The sequence below is a fragment of the Anoplopoma fimbria genome, chromosome 24, assembly GCF_027596085.1.
Source record: "Anoplopoma fimbria isolate UVic2021 breed Golden Eagle Sablefish chromosome 24, Afim_UVic_2022, whole genome shotgun sequence".
Taxonomy (NCBI): domain Eukaryota; kingdom Metazoa; phylum Chordata; class Actinopteri; order Perciformes; family Anoplopomatidae; genus Anoplopoma; species Anoplopoma fimbria.
In genome coordinates, this window is record NC_072472.1 from 11063631 (window position 1) to 11086784 (window position 23154).

The following is a 23154-nucleotide window of genomic DNA, read 5'->3' on the forward strand; positions in this document are numbered from 1 at the left end:
GCTACATTTGCTGTAATTCACTTTGATAAAAACTTTTTTTTACATACATACAGTGCCAGTCAAAAGTTTTTCCTACATTGTAGATTAATATTGAAGACATCCAAACTATGAAGGAACACATATGAAATTATGTGGTAAACAAACAAATGCTCAACAAACCAGAATATGTTTTATATTTTAGATTCTTCAAAGCAGTTGAATGAGAAGGTGTGTCCAAACTTTAAATGTATTTTTTACTTATCAGATGTCTCAAACTAGACTAAACTTACAGGTAACACTCATGATGGAGAAGGGGAGAAAAGAAATCCAGAGTGAGGAGCCGGATTCTTTAACGCCTCAAGAAAACTCTCAGGAAACACGCCAAAATGGGTCTGCCCTGCCTGTTAGTGTAAAAGAAAAAGTTATGGCTTTATGCACTTTAAATTACGATTTAAAATTCAGATTTTTGTTGGGTTGTCAGCATGTAATGTTTGTTTTTTTCTCCACAGGCAGCAAGACCCAAAAGTGTGTCCTTCACCTCCCTGTTACCAAAGGCTCTCTCTGCTGTTCTACATCCGACGGCTCCTCCAGGCCTTAACTCCGACCCCCAGCCTAACAGAAATCCACCGAACCTGGAGCAACTGCAGACGGACCTGAGGGACCTGAGGGACCAGTTTGAGCTGATGAAGAGTCAGCATAAGTAGGGCTTTTTAAATGTAATCTCTTGTCTTTTTACCTGCCTAGCTTCAGACCCTTTGGGTTTCACTGCATCACTTTCTTCTGCACTAATCTGACAACATCTTGTGCTCCAGCAAAGAAATCAAACTGCTGATGAATGAGCTCGATGAGGAGAAAAGGATTCGCTTGACTTTGCAGGTACAAGAAGAAATGAAGCATTTAAAAATAATGTTTTTTTTGTTCTTATATGCTCTTTTGTTATTTTGAATAATACATAAAAAACAGTGTAGGTGTTGGCACCTTAAAGGTGACAATATTAGACTTTTTATATTTGCCACTGCACTCATTGTATTTTTGTTGTTTTGTTTTAGATGGAGATTCAACATATGAAGAAGCGTATGTCTAAATGAGTGGATCTGAGAACTTCTCCGTTATCAAAGACACGTTTAAAGGTCCTGTTGTATACTTATCTGATAAATTATATTTTTCTAAGTGTGAGAAAAATCATCTTTGCTCCTTTTTGATTGTATTTTTTAGAAAATGTTTTTGCTTGGGTGGTAATTTTCTGGAGTGGTGAATGTGTCGGCCGAAGGTTTTATGATGAGGCACAGTGGTAGCAGACTAGAGTATTTGTAGACCGTTCTCTCTGGAAATGGGCAGTGCAATGTCCTGTTGTTGTTGTGTCCTCAATTTGTTGGATATATATCTATTAATGGACTCTTAATAACTACAGCATCTGAAGCATCCTTTAGCAGGGTAAATGTTGTCTAAGTTGTGGCTTTAGGTTTTAATGATGATACATTTTTTGTTTCCCATGACTCCTGGCATGAATATGTATCCTAAATCATCACTGTTAAATTAGTTTTCAATAATTTGTCTGTTATCCAACTGTGTGTAAACATTTGACAGTAAAACAGAGAGGACATAAAATGAGAGCAGTTGATCAGCTATCATTAGTTTATAATAATGTGATGTGGAGTCATAAATATGAAGCTTCTTTCCTATTTTAGGTGCATTTCATTTTCAAAAATGTAAATTTGCCTTTTGATCGTACAAAAAATGTATTGACCAAGCTGTCAGTGAATTCGTTGGTTGTTAGTATGTAGGAGGATGGTGAATTCATAAAAAATGTTTCCCATTATTGACTTGTGATTTTATTGATTAAGAATGCATCCATATACAAAAATAAATATTAGTAACTAGTGGTGTCATATGTGATTGAGGAAACATCCTCTAGAACATAAGTGCAGTACTTTTAATAGAGAGAAAGTCAGGGATCAACGGTTTGTTTTATAGCAATAATTGTTCATATCTGTAACATTTTCAATCTTTATGATAAATGTGTGATTCTACAAAATAATCTGGAAAATGTTTGACCGATAATCATTAGCATGATAATCAATCATTTGTCTCTAAATCTTAGTAAATTACGTCCTAATCATAAATGGACATAACTGGTCTGATTTCCTGAATTAAACTGGAGACTGAGAGCAGACAAAAAGAAAACAACGTCATTAATTAGTATTATATTTATTTTAAAACTGGGGTCGCATTAGTTTCACGCAGTCACAATGCCCATTACTGATATAACGTGTCATAATAAATCATTATGAGATGAATTCATTTACAATTCAGAAAATCCAATTCACCCTACAAATAAAGCGCAAATAAATAACCTTTTTCGGGCAAAATGTAACTTAAAAAATATATATTTTCTCTTAAAAAAACATTTACAGTATATAGTATATAACATTTAATTTCTAAATCTGAAAAGATCACAGCCAGCTTAGTTTTTCTGATACGCTATCATTGCAGTCCTTGTTGTTTTCCTTTACAGTCGACTAAACTCTCCTCCAAGACGAGCAAAGTTTGAAATCTTTGACATTGTGTCCAATTTTTGTCTCAGAAGTTGGACTCTTCACAGGGAATCGGCCTGAAGGTGACCTCTTTGTCCTCCTGCAGGAGGATGTCATATCGACAGAGAGGCCTATGAAGGACAGAGAAAACATTACTATAGGGAAAACACTTAAAATTCAATGTCAAATAGATCAAATTTCTGAAAGATATTACACATTATTAATAAATCTTGTGTTTCATACCTTTCCTTGCGTTCCAGATGTGTGAGACGGATTCGTAGAACACGGAGCTTATATTTGGGCTTCAATACATTCCCAGTGGAGAATTTGAGAGACACTTTTTTCACTGACTGAACGTCTTTGTCAAAATGGGCCAACAACGTGGTCTCTGTGTGCTTCTTGAACTCCGATTCTTTACTGATGAGAAAAAGAAAATAGACATTACTGAGAGAAAGCAGTAACAGGAGGACAAAGAGAAGTCCTGGTGGAATATTTGCAACATAATTAATGATAAATAAAGTGAAGACTTACTGGTCAATGGTGGCCACTGCTTCTTTACCGTTACTGTGAAGTTTAACCGTGATGTATCCATAACGTACTTCCTCGTTCCATATCATCACCTCCACCCTGTAGTTTGTCACTGAGAGATTCATATTTTTTATTAAAAAATGTCCACCATTTTTTTTTTTACATTTTATATACATAAATAATGTATTTAAAAGGCTTAGTGTACTACTGTAGTATATATAGACTTCTTTTCATAACTGATGGCAGACCATTTATGACCTATTTTTTGGCTGAAATCATCCTCGTGAATGAAAAAACGTCAGATGAAATTAGAATTAATTTTCTTATTTTATACTCCTCGTTAACATGGAGCAAAAGGTGGTTGCAGGTGTACATGTAAACAAAAGTGGAACCTAATTCAGTTGGCCACCGCCGCTATGTTTACGACTGGAAACGACTGATACTGATGAATTTCCAGATAACTCATGATGTTCTTGATTCTTTATAAACTTCACTCGGTAACATTATTTAATTACTTGACATTTTACATTTGCTTCCAGTGAGATATCAATAACTTTATAAAGTGACTTTGCTGTAAAAAAAAAACAACAATATTTAACTTTATCTAAATTATAAATATCTTCTTGATCTGAGGGGTACTAAGTTGGTTGCAACCTGCCACAAGCCACTAGATGCCACTAAAACTTACACACAGTTTCATATTTGATATGCAGCTTGCTATGAATCCCTTAAACATTACTAATATATGTGGATATACTCAAGTGAGGTTTTTAACTTGCAGCATTATGATTACGATTGTTAGTGTTCTATTACTTACTGCAGAACGGAGAGACCTTATTTGTGGTGAAGTAGGTTTTTGTTTGGCCCAGCTTCAGAAGGACATCTTTCCACTTTGTCACACCGTAACCTGGATTTGAGTGAAACAGCTGCATCAGGTCACATCCATTTAAAAAGACCATCACATTTTAACTTTTTATCTAGATGATACATATATAGAATGCTTCAAGATGCACTTATTTATGTCTCATTGAATTATTCAAATAACACGATTGTTCATTATTGTGTTGATGTTTATTTTTTTAATGTGTGTTCTTCAATACTAAGAGATAGTTAAAGCACCAACCAAAGACAGGACATCCAGCAGCACCAAAGCGGTCACAGCTCAAGCAGTCACCATCCAGAAAGTCCTTGTAGGAGGTGCAGGGGTAGGCCATGCTGGTACAGGTCTGATTCATAGAGTCCAGGTAGAGCAACACTGATCTCTGGTGGTCACATTTAAAATAGGATCCTCCTGCACAGGGGTAAGTCAGAGTTCTAACCATACAGCGTTGTTCCATTTCTTATAATACATAATCCTCGTGTGTGGGATTATAAATCCAACTTCAACCATTATTTTACAGACCTTACCAGAAAAGATGGTCCTTGGGCAGCCGGGTTGGTCCGCTCCACCGTTAGCATAGAAATCAATGTGACCCAGAGGTTCTCTGAAGCCCAGGGCTGTGGAAGTCAAAACAATAATATACATAACAAATTAAAAACAATTGCAAATAACTGAGTCAACATATGATACAGTATTTCTGTTTAACTGACCATCTATGTCTGTGTGCAGGACATCTACAAACTGGGCGTCCGTGGGGTCCAGGCGGTCCTCTGGAGCAGAGCCGGTGAACTGAGGCCCGGCTGGATCCAGAGCTGAAAACATCACATCAGTAGATCTCAGCAGAGCTTCAAGTTTATTCTCAAACCCAACATTAGCTGATTGAAGCTAGAAATAACACTCTATGGCGGACTGATTTTCACCTTAATGTAATGATTTAGGCATCACTTACTTTAGGACCCTTTATTTCTGACAAACCAGTATTGCTCTTTTCCAAACATATTTTATATTTTTTCATGTAATTTGATACCGTCATGTCTGGTTTATGTTTTATATGACTGAACTCCAGACGTGCTGACCTAGATATCTGTGGTCACAGACAGTGTGGAGACAAAAATCTCTCCACGGGGATTTCTGGTGGATTCATTTTCATGGTGACCCCTGCCCAGATGGCCAAAACCTGATCTGTGATACGTGGCTGCAACTCAACAACTCAACCTTCATATAGTCCCCAACATCTGCCAAACTCTTTGTCAGCAAGGACTTTGCCACTCTGTGTTCTTAGTTGCTTGCTATGTTAGCAGTTTAAGAATTAAAGTTCATTTGAGTTTCACAATTATAATGAAATATCCTTGATAAGCACCTCAGCCAAAACTATAATGTTTATTACCTGATGCAGAAGATAAGTTAAGTAAGTTATGTAACTAAATAAAAATTGTGGTGGCAATTTGTGCCATATTTCTTCTACTGATGTAGATATCAACTTAGGAAAACCCCCAAATCTTACCACATTTGTCTAATAACTAGTCAAAATATTAATGTAAGACATAATCACCGAGATTTACGGACATGTTTAGAGACAATGCATCTTGAATATCCTGTTAAGTTAAACTTTTTAACATTGCATGCTTATTATGACACAAAATCCCTTTCTTATAGTGAAATGTATCTTTAAAATTAGTTTTCACAGCTTATTTCTAATTTTATTTTGCTCCTGAAAGGCCTAAATATGACATCTTATTACAATAAATCGTACCAAGTGAATTTTCACCTATTCCATTTTTTTTTACTAATTACAATTTAAAACACTTTGTATTAATTTTTTTTGTCACGTATTCTTGAAGTGGCCTTTTCTGTACCTGTGTAAGAATATGCCACAATTCTCCACAGATGTCCATAACAATAAATGGACAAAAACATGAAGTTGTTTAGTCTGAAGGAAACAGAGATTTTAGCAAAACTGTTTTAAAATTGAAGTTTTATTATTATCATTCTTGTGTTGTTTGCCAGTTATGTCTGAGGGGTTTGATTTAGGATTGTTCTGATAGAGAAATCTGAGTTTTAAAGTGCAGCCTCTTACCTGTAATTCTTCCAATTGCTCCATTCAAGTTTGCGCCTACGAATCCGGATACATGAGCCCCGAGGCTGACCCCGATCATGTAGATTGAGCTCAGAGAGGCACCATGCTCCTGAAAAAAGACCAGCCTTTAGTCTTGTTACACACAACACATCAGATGGTCGCAGAGAATGTCAACTACCTGCATTATTTGAATGAACGCGGTGAGGTTGTTGGCTGCCCTGCGCGTGTTCTCCACTGCCTTGAAATAGTTGACATTAGCAGCTCCTCGGTTCCAGTCCACCACGATCACATTGATGTCCGCCTGGACCAGCAGCAGCTCCGTGATCTTCTCCACCCACATCGGTGGAGATCCAGTGGGCCGATACCCATGCACGATGAAGGTGGTCGGCCTGGAGCAGTTAAACCGGGGATGTGCGGACAGGTCCGTGTGGGGCACCAGTGAACCACATGTGACATTATCCCTGGTGTACAGCAACAACCTGATTCTGAGGCTGGTCCCAATGATCGCGTGGCTGAGATCTAGATCTGAAAACTCTTCACATGTCTGAGCTGGAAGTGATGGTGTGAAAAACAGAAGGAGCAGAGAAAGGTGTATTTGGTTAGGGGAGGATGGCAAAAAAAAAGTATAGCCTATATGAGACATGACCCTTTTTGACCTTCACCTGAAACCTTTTATATTTAAGTGACTTATCATACAAAGTTCCTGGCATTATCAGTGACGTAGTCCCACATATGACTCAGTGCGGGAGTGTTCAGTGCAGCACAAGGTTGAATTCTGACAAAGCTTCGCCCACCACACAGACACGTCATGAACAAGTTTTTACTGGGAAGCAACTCTGAGATTGCAATACTTCTTGTTAGGGTTTGTGGAACAATACGTCAAAAGCAGACAATTCACATGAAGTAGATCACCGTCACATCTCGTCATAGGGCCTCAGAATAGCACAAGATGTGGTTATGACAAACCGTAAGATCATTACAAACCAATCACATGGCGTGGTGGTGTGAAGTATAGATGTGGCTGTGCTCAAATGATCACAATGAAGTTGATTACAAACCAACAAAAAAATAGAATAAAAACCAAGAAAGACTGTGATGTGTGTTGTTTCATTCTGTAGCATTACATGATCGGATAACATATCAGTTATCAAACTACATAATAACTGAACAAAAAGTTAAAAAAACCCCATTCATCTCTGTTTCTGCTAACAGCCTGCTAACGGTCTGCTAAGCAAATGAAATAATGAAGTCTGTTTGCAACTGGATTATGGTTTTTTTAAGTATGTGAACTACTGTTGTTATTGACCTAACATTGTGTGAACATTTGAATATTGAATAAAAACAGCACTCAAATGAACAAGTGTTGTTCACATACCTTTGAACTGTTACACAATAGATGTGGCTTTCCATATACATAAACCACCATTGCATGGCTGCATGTATATCAGCTGAGAGACATGTTTATGTTTGTACGGTGCCTTTGGTCTCTGCAAACCACAGTAACCAACATTTGCTCTGTGTTGGTTTTTCATAAGAAAATTCAATTCCTCAAATGTTGCTTGTGGAGCACATTTGCTTTACACTCATTGTCTAAAGTGGCTGTGTGTTTGTGTGTGTTTGTGCACTGACATTTACAACTCAAAGTGTTTGCTTTGGGATTTACCTTTGCATATTTGAACAGTTATCGGCAGGAGCAGTGTCAGATATTGCCACAGGAACATGCTTTACACCAGCATGCGTAAATGATCTGTAGACAGAGGTATCGGTCAGACCATAAAAATATATAAACACACACCAGTCGGACATGATTTGGCCCATAATATAACAAACAGAAAACACATAACATGGAACCGCAACACAGGGAGAATACAGTCCAAACCCTTCAGGTGGCTCTCTGACACTTTTTTTTTTAGTTTTATATTTTTTTGCTCTGATTGCAAATTTCACTGGACCGAAGCAAAGGGACGAGGTTAGTTGCTCATTTACATACCTTCCAATGGTATGATTGATTGGAAAAAAAACTAATTTATGTTTTTTGTGCCATAAAAATAACAGATTTTCTAGCCCCGCCTAGAGCGATTCATCTCAACCAATGATATTGTGATTATAATCAAAACGCAAATCTGCAAAAATCTGGTCTTTCTTCTGCTACAGTTGACGACTCATGTTTACTGAGTGTTCAGTGTCTCCCCAAGGTTTAACTCAAGAAATTTGACAACAACCAGAAAGCATAAAATGTCATTGTTATCAGAGTCTTACCTTTGCTAATAATTCCTGCTCTGGTTAAAGGTCCAGAACATTACAGGTCATCCTCTGTTTGTATCTCCACATATTTGGGCAGTGTTCACTTCAGGAAATGAGAGGAGGTACAGCAAAGCAATACTCCCGCCCTGCTTGCTCTCCCCAGGATAACCACACCCCTTGCCCCAGGTCATTGTGTTCACAGGTGAAACATTCCTGTGAAGTCACTCCTGGTTCCTGTGAACACAAACCGGTTATGAGACGTTTCTTGTGTTTCTGTTGATCGTTTGAATCTGTAAAAGCAATCCAGTCTCCATTGCTTGTTTCCATTCTTATTCATGAGCAAGAAGTCTGAGTGAAAGTGAAACATGTTGTGGGTATTTCCAAGAATGTGTCACTTCTGCATAAAGAAATATTTCACCCCAAAGTTACCCGTCAAACTCACCTGGAGACAGCTGACACTGACAGCTGCGAGAAGTTGCACAACAAATCATTTTCTGTAATTTAATCTCAAGGTTTTCTCACATTCCACTGATTATGAATTAGTACAAAATGTATTGTCCGCAACCTGTCATGAACATTTCAGAGGTTTGGAAGTTGTATTAGCATTTCCATCCCTCAGTTTTCAATGTTTAACTTGCCTTGAGTTTTTAGAGCAGGCCTTTATATAAGCTTTATTTCAGCTTACCACCTCTCCTGCACAACCTTTTGTTTACTTGAAATGAATGCATGTCTTTTATAAGTATATGTATATAAAAGTGTGTCTGTGCATGTGTGTATGTCATATGTTTTATGATAATTGTACTTTACAAACAAATTGATGGAAAGAAAGCGGGGGTTCATGGTGTCACTTGGTCCTTGGGTCTCAGTTGATGTTGACTAAATCTTTATTTTGGGGTGAATTGTTCCTTTATTTTCTCTCTGTGACAACCAACTTTCGTTTATTCTTGCTGAAGGAAGGGTAGAAAGTAACTTTTCCTCATACCAGATTTTATTTCCGCCGTACCTCTGCAATGTATTGTATACAAACTGTAATACTTGCATAAAAACATATCTCTTATGCTCTTTGGTCATATGTAGAGGACAACAGTGTGAATCAAAATCAGCAGCCGGTTCTAGTTCCCTCATTTAGTGGCTGTAATGACCAAGTGCTTTGTTCAAAATTAGAGAGCGGTTGTATTGTTATTTTCTTATATTGGCCATAAATATATTGTTTTGAGATACTGTGTTGAGGGCATTGCTTTTTAAAAAAAATAAAAGTGTAAGAGAGGGTCTAACAGGAATACTGGTTAGGCTGGGGAGGGCAATGTTTTTTTTTATAAAATGAAAGATTCAACTTCGCTCTCCACCCCCATAACTCTTTATCAATAGAAGGTATAATGTTTATTTATTATTTTGCCATGAAAACATTTGCTAATTAGCACTAAAATCAAATTAAGGCATTTGCTCATAACTCATTAAGTGAAATGTTTGATCTGATGATGATGATGGTGAAAAGTTAAGGGTTCATCAAAGTTATAATAATTCATCTTGAGAGGGAGATGAAGGTAATGTAGCCCCAAATGTCAGGTGGTGCTCGCAGAAAACTCTGTAAGCTTCATCTTCTGGGGATCATGAATGAATATTTCATCTGAACTAAAGTGGTGAACCGACCGACTAAAGTGTTGTTATTCATCTCTAGTATATATAATATTGGACTAAACAAGTAGGCAGGGCAGCATGGCATTGCTTTTAAGATGTACCAAAACTGTATTCACAACAGGTTTTACATAATATCCAGCTGTGTGTTCTCTGTGGGCAGCTTGTGACAGACTCGTCCCTCTGTGTTTGGTCCCGAAGGCTACCAATGTAAAAGCTCTGGGCTAAATTTCTATATTTGGTCCTATCTTGCATTCCTCTGCACAAAATGTTACACTATTAGCAGCCTCTAGTCTCTTCGTGTCACAGCCAGAAAGGAAATGTGAGAAATGATTCACAACAAGAGCATTCTTCACATTCACATCTAGCTTGACTATTTATATAGTTTACTAAAAATAAAACACTGCATACAGTATCCTGTTGCTTCATGCCTCTGTTTTACCACCTCGAAGAAAGAGTAGTTCTTACAAGCTCAGTATTGATGTCAAGTGCAATCTGCCCTCCTGAATACCTTCACCAGAGTGGCTTGAACTTTGCTCACCACATTCTCCCGTCATCAGGGTCAGGCCAGCCAAAGGGAAGTATACTTAAAAACACACACACACACGATTAGGAGTCCCCCGTGTGCACTAGTAAGGCCAGGAGAGAGGAGCGGCAGGTCGGTGCATTAGTGGCGTTGAACAGAACATCCGGGATGGCTGGAAGGAGACGAGGCCGAGGCAGCAACGTCCAGCAACAACAGGCCCAACAGAGGCAGAGAGGAGGCCCTCGTGGGGTAAGTCCTGTTCTGTCAATATGAAACGTGGCATCCATGTTTATTTATACACTTATACACTACAGCAATACATGATTATAATATTAAGTAAGCACTTGTTCGGAAAGATTTTTTTTTTAAAGGTAGATTAAGTAATTCTTCATCTTAAAGTAATATGTTATGATTTTATTCAGTTTTGATTGCTGTGCATGTATCAAAAATTGTGACTCATAGAATTTAAGTGCACAAGCTGCACTTTAATATCCAACATTTGTGTTTGTGGAAACCTGCATGTATGCTTGCCTCTTACATGAAGGAGTAAAATGAGAAATGAGGGCTAACTACAGGGACTAAGTGACAAATATATACAAAGCATGGAGGGATAAAATTCTCATCTTTCATACGGGAATAGTTTCAAAGTTAAATTTAAGCAGGTAAGAAAAACAATCATGCATGTTAACACAGTAAGCACCAGCATTTGAGCAGAATCAGAGTTCAACGTACATTACAACACAGCAGATAAAGAAAGCTGAGTGTACTGAATGTATCCACACACAACACAAAGTGTATGACATATGAAGACACTTGGTACTTTAGACTGATTATTCATATCTGTCTGCAAGATATCATCAACGCTTATCAGGCATTGATGACATCTTTTCTTAAACAGATCTAGGGTGGAACACCTGTAAAGTTCAAAAACCTTTCTGTTTCATTAAAATAAATAAACATTTAACAGCACTGTTAATATCGAAGAGCTTGAACTCTAAATTCAGAAGTAACCTGGTTCCTGTAAATTGTTTCCCTGCCCTCTTTTGTTTTTGAATGCTTGACTTCCATTAACACTCGTTTCCTCCCACACTGCAAATACATGGCAAACTGGAAACTTTACAAATACTCTGTGGAGTGAATGCAAATATGAATGTTTAGTTTGTACTTATTCTGTCACTTAATTCACAATAAGATAAGTAGAACCGGATAAGTGGTTAAGAAGATGGATGAATTGGAAAAATACAGCATTTGATGAAACTTCACATGTTTTTTCCCTCCTCTGCTCTCTATCTTTCTGTATTCAGGCTCTTCGGGAGCCAGCTGCTTTTGCCAAGTCTACAGGTTGTGATTCAGAGATTCCCCACGAAAAGTTGACCATTGCCCAAGCCCGAAGAGGCACACCAGGTGATACTTATCAACACTTTTTGTTTCCATTGCTAATTAATATATTGCACCTGTCAGTCAGTCCACTTGTCAGTCCCAGCTACTTGCAGCAAGGAATAAGGGAAGACTAGTGGCGATATTACAGACTGCAGATGCTTCAGCATGTTGGTATCAGCTGATATCAGCTGTAAAAAGGGATTTGAGCGACAGTATAATATTGTTTTGCTGCCACTTATTTGTCTGATTAGGGTTGGTTTCATTATGATCTTTGTCTCCATGAATGTGTCACGTCATTCGACTAAAGAGTAAGCAACAGATTAAAACTATTAAGGTATTTTATGGTGGATGATTTACTGTTATCAGCTTCAAAATGCTACATCAGTAAAGCTCTTAAAATAATGGCACAAAGAAGGTGAGGTTGTATAAACTCATGTTATTTTAAAAATGTGTTTTCATATTTTCTTATCTTGTAGCTCAACGTCCGGTGAGAATCTATGCTGATGGTATCTTTGATCTTTTCCATTCGGGGCACGCTCGGGCCCTGATGCAGGCCAAAATGTGTTTCCAAACACCTACCTGATAGTCGGAGGTAAAGTATTGATCTCACACCCTCTGATGAAGGAAAAAAGTTACTTAGGGTGTAAATGAAATGGTTCTCTATTAGCTTAATATGAATCCTAATCTTAGAACGAAATGGCCTGTAAAGGATCTCAATCTTACGGCTTCTTGGGCTACATCTTCCAGTTGAATGATTCAAGATTGATCCTTACTTCCGTCTTATACTTATTCTAAGACTCTGTCTGTGTGTCTCCAGTCTGCAGCGACGAGCTCACCCACAAGTTAAAGGGCTACACGGTGATGTCCGAGGATGAACGCTACGACGCCCTGAGGCACTGTCGTTACGTTGACGAGGTGGTGCGTGATGCTCCCTGGACCCTCTCCACAGAGTTCCTCAAGAAACACAAGGTCAAAGGTCACGCAGTCACAGGCAACTCAGCCTCTCACAATGTCATTCAGTGGCAACAAACACAAGAGTATCTGGTGTTCAATCAATCTGAACACTGTCATGTGACACTCACAGATTGACTTTGTGGCCCATGATGACATCCCTTACACCTCTGCTGGATCAGAGGATGTTTATAAACACATCAAGGAAGCAGGTGAAGACATGAATATTCATGTAATGTTTTTTTTAGTCCTGTTATTTCTCATATAACTTGATTTAATGATAATCATTTGTGTTTGAATGTCAGGGATGTTCGTGGCCACTGAGAGGACAGAAGGAATCTCCACATCTGATCTGATCACTCGTATTGTCCGAGACTATGACATCTATGCTCGACGCAACCTGCAAAGAGGCTACACAGCACGAGAACTGAATGTTGGGTTCATTAACGTAAGTGAAACTATATTTATTTAATTTAAAAAGCTGAATATCGACGTTTTTTAAACAAACAATACAGAACAAACTCACAAATGTTTAATTTTTACTGACAGGAGAAGAAATACCGGCTCCAGGAACAGGTGGACAAGATGAAAGAGACGGTCCGTACGGTGGAGGAAAAGTCCAAACACTTTGTCTACAGAGTGGAAGAGAAGAGCCAAGACCTCATCCACAAGTGGGAGGAGAAGTCGCGAGAATTCATTTGCAACTTCCTGGAGCTTTTTGGACCTGATGGGGCCTGGGCACGTTCACTTTTACATTCATCCACGTTAGCATTACATTAAGTTTGTTGTTTAGGGTGACATTTGTTGTATTTTGATAGATAATTATTTAAGTGAGGTTTAAGTGATATCATTTGCTTATGTCTTTTTGTGATCTTGTGGTTGCCAGGCAACCATTAGAAAAAACAATAGTCCTGCATATATCCCCATTAAACCACAAATTGTCCTTTAATATAGGCAACAAAGGATAGTTGTATTTCTGATGGTGTCTCCATCTCCATTGCAAATTGAGAAATTCACTTAAAAATCATAGAAAAAAGGATAATTTCCAATTTTGCTTTATAATCAACATGTTCAGATGTTTCTTCAATATCAAAAATATGATATTGTCCCTTCACCCATAGTTTCAGAGTAATCAGGAACTGCTAATAACAGGAGGATCTGCAGAGGGCACCAACACATCTAGCACCAACACTGGTTTATACAGTGGAAAATTAAGAATACAAATGGACTTAACTCATGACGAAACATAACAACATTTTGTCCTTTCTATGGGCAGTGATAAAAGGAACTCCCGGTAATGTGGGGAATAACTTACGTTTAATTAAAAGTGGGTACAAAAGACAACATTAGAGCACATTAAAACTTTCTTCTGTCCCTGTCCTTGTTTAGCATGCTATTCAGGAGCGCAGTGGCCGAATGATCCAGGCCCTGTCACCGTACTCTTCACCCCGAGGCTCCCCCAGCAGCAGTCCCACCAGAAGACGCTCAGCTTCTCCCGGCTCCTCAGCTGCCTCTGCATCCTCCTCCTCTATCTCCCCTCCTTCCTCCCCCTCCTCAACGAAAAAGGCCACTCGCTCCTCTCTCAAGGCGGCCTCCACATAAGCTCATCATGATTTGGTGATTCTTTGTTGGTCTTCAAACAGACTATTGGTTATTAATCTAAGGAGGCTGGTAATTTAAGTGAAGAAATAAAAAGGAAGAACTTTATTCTGGTTTATTGTGCAATCTATCATAATTTACATAATGTTTCTTCACTTAAAAGAAAGGAAATTAACATTTAAATGTTGTTTTGATGTTATTCCTCTTCTATCATTTGTTACTCTTTGACATGTCTAGTATCTTAATAGATAACACACACTCGCCTTTATAGAAGTCTGTTATTGAGTAATAAATTATATTAATTTAAGACTGAGTAATAATCAACCCAAATGTCCCTGCCATTCAATGTCCTAGTTTACACGCTTCCTGTAAATGTGGGAGGTGGCTGAAGATAAGTTCACCATATCAACATAAATGGGAATGATATGGCAAAGTTGTGTTCACCACCCAAGTGGCTATATGAGTCCATATGAATTATAATGTGTACAGGTAATTTAGGGCCAACACGTTTGCCATAACATTTTGAGTTTTCAGCTTGTTGTGGATTTATTCTCCCCCCCAAATTGCCAAAGTATTTAATAATTGCAGCTTTAAATGGATGTACTTTAAGCCACTGAATTTAACAAGTAGATTTTTGTATTGACCATGAATTAAGTTGTTTTAAATCTTCCTTATGTTGTTAATTCTAACATAAATAGTCTTCAATATAGGCTATTTTAGTTAAAAGTTCATTTTCACAGCCAAACAAAGATCGTTAAATGCAAGATGTCTGACTCGTGTATTATTATTATTATTATTATTATTGGTTCGTACGTTTAAAAGTACTCATAACAGAGCACATCACGTTGGTCTGTCCTTGTGTTTCATCGAACACGTCTGCGCATGCTCCGCAGCGCCTCCGGTCTCCAGTTTGCGCTCGTCAGGTCTTTGGCCGGAGCGTATAAAAAGCCCCGGCCATGACGTCACCGCCAGCTAAAGTCCTGCACGGATTAAAGATGGCGCCCTCTCATGCGCTGAGGTGCTGTCAGCGGGTTTTGAACTGGGTACCTGTCCTGTTTATAAACCTGGTTGTCGGTTGGTCTTATTACGCTTATGTTGTGGAGCTCTGTGTCTGTAAGTACAATCACTTTTTTTTTTATTTTTTTTTTTATTTTAAGTATTTAGCTCTCGCACGGCGGATATGGGCTTGAGTTGCCAGTTTCAGGGTTGCCAACTTTCATAAGCTGGTTGAAGTGAGATTTAAAGGCACCCCCAGGCTGCACACTGTAAACATGATGCATACTGTAAACATAAATATGATGCATACTGTAAATATGATGCATACTGTAAATATGCTGCATACTGTAAATATGATGCATACTGTAAATATGATGCATACTGTAAATATGCTGCATACTGTAAATATGATGCATACTGTAAACATGCTGCATACTATAAATATGATGCATACTGTAAATATGATGCATACTGTAAACATGCTGCATACTATAAATATGATGCATACTGTAAATATGCTGCATACTATAGATATGATGCATACTGTAAATATGCTGCATACTGTAAATATGATGCATACTGTAAATATTCTGCATACTGTAAACATGCATTTAAACCTCAGGTCAATGTTACATTACATCGTTTTGTTTCAGACCATTGACATGCATTCCTCATAACTGTAATGTAATCCGGCAACTTTTTCTGTGTGGTTAGTTTCTGCAGTCATCATCAATGCATAATTAATAACTTCATCATGATAATTGTAATGCACTGGCTAAAATTCAATATTTAAGTCAGATAACTGGAATAACTGGAATTAAAGTGCAAGAGATTGATAGAACTTTATCAGATGTTTTTTTTCCCTTTTGTTTTAATAATGCAGTGTATTGAAAATGAATGGACAGGCTAGCTCTCTTTTATTTTTTTTGCAAGTTTTTATACGAATATTTTAATTACAATTCACTGTTGTTGTTTCCTTTGTTTATTTATAAATGCCACATCAATAGCATGCATATTGTTTTTTAATATATATCTCCATGAACACAAAATTACATTTTACAATTGACAATAGTCTAAATTGTTGTGTGAGCGATAGGGGATAAACCTTGGAAGCCAGCTGTAAAATCGTTGGCTATAATTTAACCACACGATGCATCATCAGTTATTCACTGTTTATAGGAGGATGATGGCCTCCCGTTCAACTGTTTAGGAACAAGCTACTAAACCTCCTTCACCTAAACATTTGTAATAAGTAGGAGATGCAGCCAAAAACCTAGAGGAAAAATAATAGTAAGACGAAGAGATTTTAAATGACATACAACTGTAAATAGACTCATCATTCAGCAGAGGATATTATTTCCTACTTTTATCTCATGAACAAATGTGACCATTCAAGCTTAAAACAAGCAGGTTGGAAAGTGGCTTATATGAATACTGTTGGTATTTTTCATCACATGTTGATAGGTTGTGCATGGCGTGATGTGCGCTGCCCCCCCCCCACTCACAGTAGGTTTATTTCAGCCTGGAACTGATGATGCCATTATCAGCATTATCGTTGGTACTGTAGTTATGTCTGTAACTCAGCTGTGGTCAGGGACAGGGACATCCCTGCTGCTTAAACAAAGCTCTCTGTTATGGGTGGGTCACTGCTGGCCGTGCCAGGCTGCCGCCACATGGTGTGAGAAAGGGGTGGTGTGTGTGTGTGTGTGTGTTGGGGGATGTGTAGTCATGCACTATTAGGACTTTCATTACTGTTCACTAATATCTATTTTTTGTTTGCTTTATGCAGATACAATCCCAAATAATGCAGAACGAAGTACGTGATCATCATTCAATCATTTATAGCAAATGTCATGTCAGAGATCTGTAATAAATGCAAATTAATGTATTTCCTTCTCTCAACAGTCAGCTTTTTGGTCATCTTTCACATTTTCCTCACCATGTTTATATGGTCCTACTGGAAAACGATTTGGTCCAGACCTGCCGGACCCTCGAAAGCAGTAAGCTTTAAAATTAATTTCATGTTTAGGATTTGGTAAATAAACTGTCAATTACAGAATGTTATTTATTGGCCTGTCTCTGACTCAGTCTTTTCTCCGCTTGATAGTTCGGTCTGCCCAGAGTAGAGAAGGAACTGTACGAAAGAGAGGAACGAGCCGAGACGCAACAAGAAATTCTTAAGAAAGTGGCGAGAAATTTACCCGTGTACACACGCACGGCGGGGGGAGGTGAGGCTTTTTACTGCAGCTGCAAAACTGACTGGTTCGCTTCCTATTTTAACTCCCAGTTGCTTTATAGCAGACCACTGGGGGAAACTCTGTTATGTAACTGTTTTACTGTTGTCAACATTGCCTCAAATGAGATTGCATAAATGTGTTGCAACAGTGTTTCTTCCCCTTTTGGATATAAGTGCAACACTGTTTATCTCTTTATAGAAGAAAGCACTGTATGATATTTCCCTGCAAATGCAGCTGATGCTCATCTGTCTTGTGTTTACGGAGCTGCATGTATCAGGAGGGTTAATTTGACTCAGGTGCACCTCGTTATCTCTACAGGCCACGCCTGGCTCATCTACCTAACAACAATCATGATCTCACCTACTCAGTTTCACAGTTACATTTGAAAAGACACTATAACACTATCAACCACATTCAACTTGTTTGTGAATATGTAGTTAAAGCATTTAAAAGAGCAGGACATTTCTAAACGGAGGAAATGTGAACGCAGAAAAATACACCTTTTTAACATTTTGTTTAAATATCGGCTACTTCACATACACGGTGATTGTACCACCTTTCATATAACAGTAATAGTGTTACAGCGGTACTTTTAATAATTCTGCTTTCATTTTCTCTAAATAGCTGTCCGATACTGCGACAGCTGCCAGATTGTCAAACCTGACCGCTGCCATCACTGCTCAACCTGCGAGATGTGAGTGTTTTCTAAGTGTACACACTGTATGATTAGGCTCTACCTTTTTTTTACCGTTTCCCCTTAAGGAGCAGATGTGTTTAAACTGATTCTCAATTGGATTTTATGTGCCCAAATATCCTAAAATGATTTCTGGCTGCTGCTAACATTGAAGATTCTGGTAACAGAAAGTAAAGAGAAAATGCAAATGTGCTGCTGTGAGACATAAGTCAATAAAATGGTTAAACAGAACGTATATTTTTGCTGTTTTGAAATACAACACAGATAAATTCACATTTCTTTTTGAAATATTGGGCGCTAATTATTTTCTGACGTCTAAATTTGCTCGTGCATTGTAGGTCCTTCTGGGTACTTCTTGGTCATCAAAATGTCTATTAACATCTGCAGGTTGGTATTAATAAGATCTGTTTTCCTTTTTCTCATTTTTCAAGGTGTGTGCTGAAAATGGACCATCACTGCCCCTGGTAGGCTTTTCTCATTAAAGTGTTTTTATTCCATCATGATAAGGTTGGCTTGCCGTGGTGTCTGTCAGCCTATTATCATTTCTCTTTAACACAAAATGCAGAGAGATCAGCATTTTTAACTCTTGTGTCATGTTTCTGTCGTGTTTTCATTCAGGGTGAATAACTGTGTTGGATTCTCAAACTACAAGTACTTTGTGCTTTTCTTGGCCTACGCCTCACTTTACTGTGTCGTCATTTGTGCTACAGTCATCAAGTATTTCATCAAATTCTGGACAGTGAGTACAGAAACTTTTTTTTTAAAGTGGCGTGCTCTTGCGCATGAATGCTTACTGTGGTAGCTGTTCATTTAATGTGGTTGTCTTATCTTTTGACGCTCATTTCACTTTTAAGTTCAGCATTGAACTAACCTCACACGCCAGATGGTTTGTTGCACAGAAACCATCTGAGAAGCCATCATTAGAAACTGTTTAAAAAGGGCAGGCACAAAAAATACTTTACTGGTGATTGGAGTCAATCAAACTCTCACCGATACGAGTCGATGGAATAGTAAAAACACATTTTACCTCGAGAACAGCCTTAAGTGTTGGTCTTTGCTCTCCTTTCAATGTAGAAATACTCTCCAGTTCTGTTATAACTGATGCTATAGTAGCATCTATGCTAACCTCTTCAGGCCTCTCCGCGTCGTCTCACACACACCTACGTAGCTGTCAGTAGCTCCTCACAGGACGTTGTTTGCATGATTGCACTGCATTACCGGACAAAAAAAATGTTTACTTGAAGCCTGACAAGATGGATTTTTGTGTGATATGTGATCCTGCAATTCTCGCGTGATCTTACTGCCCTGCAAGGGGAGCACTCAGCGGCCTTGGGTTCAAAAAACATGAACTTTCTTTAAAACTTAGTAATGTTGCCATTTTAAAAGATTTAAATAACTTACATTTTCTTAATGACAACATTTTTTTTTTTTTTATTGAATTAAATTAAAACATCTAGTGCAGTCAGGCTGGGTGGAGGCATGTGATGATTGCATTGTAAGATATCACGCTATTTACTGTTTGTGTCATTGGGTTGCACAAGTTTGTCATGTGATCACTTATCAGGAGATCCTCTTCAGCATACTGCTTTGCATGAGACAATGGCTCTTGTCATGTCGTCCAACAGTGAAGGAGTATATTGTGTTATAGCAAAAAAAATACTTACACTAAGATAATACCAAGCTAGATGCTGTAGTGAGGCAATGAAATAAGAATAAAATGTTTGGTTTTCCAATTTACTGCAGACTGTTGTTAAGATAACTTGGCATTTGAACAGGAAATATTCTTACAGACTGAATAAACTAACACTTTTGTTCTTTTTTCCCCTCTAAAGGAACAGCTGCCGGACACACACGCCAAACTCCACATCTTGTTTCTGTTTTTCGTGGCTGCTCTGTTCTGTATCAGCATCCTGTCACTTCTCAGCTACCATCTGTGGCTTGTGGGAAAGAACAGGACCACAATAGGTAGCTATAAATAAATATGCAATTTAATTCACCTTTTGATTACATCATTTTAAAAGAAACAACTGACTGACTGTATTTTTCCATCCATTTTTAGAAGCTTTTCGGGCTCCTGTCTTTTCAAACGGTCAGGACAAGAATGGGTTTTCTCTAGGCTTCAGTCGAAATGCAGCTGAGGTGTTTGGAGACCAAGCAAAGTACTGGATGTTTCCAGTTTTCTCAAGGTGAGTCTATTTTGAACTGATATAACTGCAGCTTTCAATCACTTCAGCAGTTAAAATGATGCACATAAATAGGCAGTGCTATTCTACACCCTCCTTAAGTTTAACTCTGTAGTAGCGGATGTATTAACTTAATTTCTATCATTATTGTTGAAGAAACTATTTAATGGTGTAAATACCCTAAAACACAATTCACCCTGAATCCATCCAATGCTGACATGTTTACTGATACTGTTTTTCTCTTTTTTTTTTTATTAGTCTAGGAGATGGACATTCCTTTGTTACCAGATTGGTACACATAGATCCTGAACAAGCAAACAGTGTCCTCCAGCAAAATGGCAAAAGGCTAGTATATTTTTTAATTTTTTTTTTATATAGTTTCCTTTCAGTTCTGTTGCCTGGGTATTAACCTCTAATGCAACTTTAATTACAGCCCAGCTGATGGAAAGGCCAACCCTTGTGTGCTTGGTAACAATATTCAACACACAGCGGACGACAGCAAAGAGAAAATCGGTTTGTTGTTGATCCCTTTTCTGATTTTTTTTCATTTGTTGAATTAGGGCTTATATGTTTGAGTTAATACAAGGATCTTTTAGCTATGAAACAGTCTCAATTTAATACTGGTGCCTCTATATGACCTACATCAGCGAGAATATTGACTATTTCTAAATAGTTATTCTCAATGCTTGTCATCGGGTCAGATTCCCCGCAAACATAAAGCCAAAAATTAACACAAATTAAAGTTCCTTGTAGTTACTTCAAAAGTTTTGTATTTACTTTCCTGCTCAATAATTAACTGTTTAACAGTTCCTGAAACACCTCTTGTGTCGTCACTTTTTACTTTTCAGACGGAGGCCAGGTAGTCTCGGTGCATATGGAGAGTGAGCCATAGCAGGTATGTGAACTTGATGTGAATACTGTAGAGTTTTGCTGGTTTGTCCTCGTGTTTATTTGTACTTTGGCTGTTGCTGCAGGTCGCAGGTACATCTATGACGCCTTAAACGGGGAGCATCAGCACCTCTAGAGGAGCCGTCCTCCGCCCTCATTATGGGTTTGACAGTGCAGCCTCAAGACACCTGTTTTCTATATATTTTAAACGGACCGTTCTTCATCCAGCGTGCTTTAAAACAGCACCACAACAATACTGTTGTCACGGCAACATGGACTGTACAGCGGCCTCGCAGACTGCACCTGTCTGAGGTGATTCACAGGTTTAATCCTGTTTTTGAGCCATAGACATTCAAATGATGTTTTGCTATTATTGCATCTGAAAAACTCTGGGACTGCTTTTTCCATCTTGAGCCAATGCACGTCTACATTGTCTGTGTTTTTATATACATGAATTAATCACATGATACATTCCTACTAGAGAAACAACCTTTGTCAGTATTAATCCAGCATTAATAACTAAAAGAGAGCGATGTGTATAACTCATATGAAATGCTGAGACATTTCAACACTGTCAACAGTGTGAGCCAAATGTCTCATCAGTTTTAAACTCCAAGCACAGTGCACTTATTAAGAGCAGCAGTCAGTTATCAAATTGTCTGATTTAGTTTATATGGTTGGAAATATTTAAAGGGCTGTTTACACTTTTAAGATTTATTTTTTACATTTCAAATTTTATACTGTGGTCAAATGAAGGTAACATGGGATTAAAATGTAAGGACCAAAAACTGTTTAATTTATTTTAAAATGGTTTCATCTCATGTCAAACTATTTAAAACACGTGTCCAATAGTTGAGAGTAACTATTATCAAAGAGATTTCCGTTTTTGTGTTACTGCACGAATATGCACTATAGATATTTGTAATTCTTTTTTTTTTCAAGCTTTTATAAATGAATTGTCTTTCAGTGTATTTATTTTATTGTAATGAGTTCTTTGTTTTATTTATATTTAATTAGTTGTTTTAATGTGTATTGAGCTCTTCCACAGAATGTTTTCACTTTCATGATCAATCCTCTGCAACAGTGTGTGTTTGTTTTTTACTTAAACTTGTGTTTTAATGCCAATGATTTAAATCTGTCTTCTTTATTGTTTGTTTGTTTTGGTTGAAATATAAGATTAATTTGAAGGTTAGAAAGTAGAAGCACATAATGAAACTCAAGGACATTTGATCCTGTGTCCTTGAGCCTGAACCAGGATAGATAAGGCAGACTTTATATAGCAGTAATGAAAGAGTGGGGTGGTGTCATCACAATAGCTCATCTCTGTGCTCCTGGCTGCTCTTTCATTGTGTTACATTCATTTTAGCGGAAATTATACAACGCACAGTGTGTAGTTTGCCTTAGTGACCAGAAGACGATGATAATAAAAATGGTTAATGTTACACATTCTCACGGTAGTTTGATAAATAACTTCACCTACTGAACTTTGCTTAACGCATCCCAAGCAGATAGAGCTACTAATGTAATTATGCCTGTAAACTATTATTCATTGAGATGAAACTGTTCACACAGGGTGACCTTCATTGTTCTGTTACAATAAATGTTTAATACTATAAGAAACTATAAATATGTGATTCTTCATTTTAAACACTTCATCTTAAACATTTGTAACAAATGAGAATAATTGGAATTCTAACTTGACAGTGACACAGCTCTGCAGAGGACAGACTGGATTACAGTTTATCAAAATCACTGTGGATTTGTCCAGCTGTATTTTATATGACATATATGATTGTGCCTGAGAAATGCAGGCTGCTCATAAT

The 23154-nt window shown here is 37.8% G+C and overlaps 3 protein-coding genes across 3 annotated transcripts; 2 read left to right on the top strand and 1 right to left on the bottom strand.

The window, feature by feature from the left end:
- Positions 1–2153: 2153 nt before the first annotated feature.
- On the bottom strand, positions 2154–8395 carry LOC129113693 (lipase member H-like). Its single transcript, XM_054626132.1, has 11 exons — positions 8258–8395; positions 7662–7745; positions 6177–6547; positions 5999–6107; positions 4632–4733; positions 4449–4538; positions 4165–4332; positions 3859–3948; positions 3045–3153; positions 2757–2930; positions 2154–2644 (listed from the first exon to the last, which is right to left on the bottom strand). Exons 2-11 carry the CDS (start codon positions 7717–7719, stop codon positions 2560–2562), a joined length of 1356 nt encoding a protein of 451 aa, XP_054482107.1. The 5' UTR covers positions 7720–7745; positions 8258–8395; the 3' UTR covers positions 2154–2559.
- Positions 8396–10459: 2064 nt separating this feature from the next.
- LOC129113487 (choline-phosphate cytidylyltransferase B-like) lies at positions 10460–14775 on the top strand. Its single transcript, XM_054625813.1, is given in 9 exon segments — positions 10460–10652; positions 11708–11807; positions 12260–12340; positions 12343–12375; positions 12601–12752; positions 12868–12946; positions 13040–13182; positions 13284–13472; positions 14124–14775. Coding segments are annotated over 9 exon segments (1071 nt in total). The 5' UTR covers positions 10460–10571; the 3' UTR covers positions 14337–14775.
- A 514-nt stretch (positions 14776–15289) lies between these two features.
- Positions 15290–22920, top strand: LOC129113405 (palmitoyltransferase ZDHHC20-B-like). Its single transcript, XM_054625674.1, has 13 exons — positions 15290–15446; positions 17119–17145; positions 17235–17329; positions 17437–17557; positions 18191–18260; positions 18692–18724; positions 18879–18999; positions 20093–20225; positions 20320–20446; positions 20702–20788; positions 20877–20956; positions 21292–21338; positions 21418–22920. Exons 1-12 carry the CDS (start codon positions 15290–15292, stop codon positions 21333–21335), a joined length of 1095 nt encoding a protein of 364 aa, XP_054481649.1. The 3' UTR covers positions 21336–21338; positions 21418–22920.
- The last annotated feature ends 234 nt before the right edge of the window (positions 22921–23154 follow it).

Coding starts and splice junctions, on each gene's coding strand:
- LOC129113405 (XM_054625674.1), top strand. CDS start 15,290: ATGACGTCACCGCCAGCTAAAGTCCTGCACGGATTAAAGATGGCGCCC. Junction 15,447..17,118: donor TGTTGTGGAGCTCTGTGTCT/GTAAGTACAATC, acceptor TGCTTTATGCAG/ATACAATCCCAAATAATGCA. Junction 20,226..20,319: donor AAAGAACAGGACCACAATAG/GTAGCTATAAAT, acceptor ATCCATTTTTAG/AAGCTTTTCGGGCTCCTGTC.
- LOC129113693 (XM_054626132.1), bottom strand. CDS start 7,719: ATGTTCCTGTGGCAATATCTGACACTGCTCCTGCCGATAACTGTTCAA. Junction 6,108..6,176: donor CGTTCATTCAAATAATGCAG/GTAGTTGACATT, acceptor GTCTTTTTTCAG/GAGCATGGTGCCTCTCTGAG. Junction 2,645..2,756: donor CATCTGGAACGCAAGGAAAG/GTATGAAACACA, acceptor TGTCCTTCATAG/GCCTCTCTGTCGATATGACA.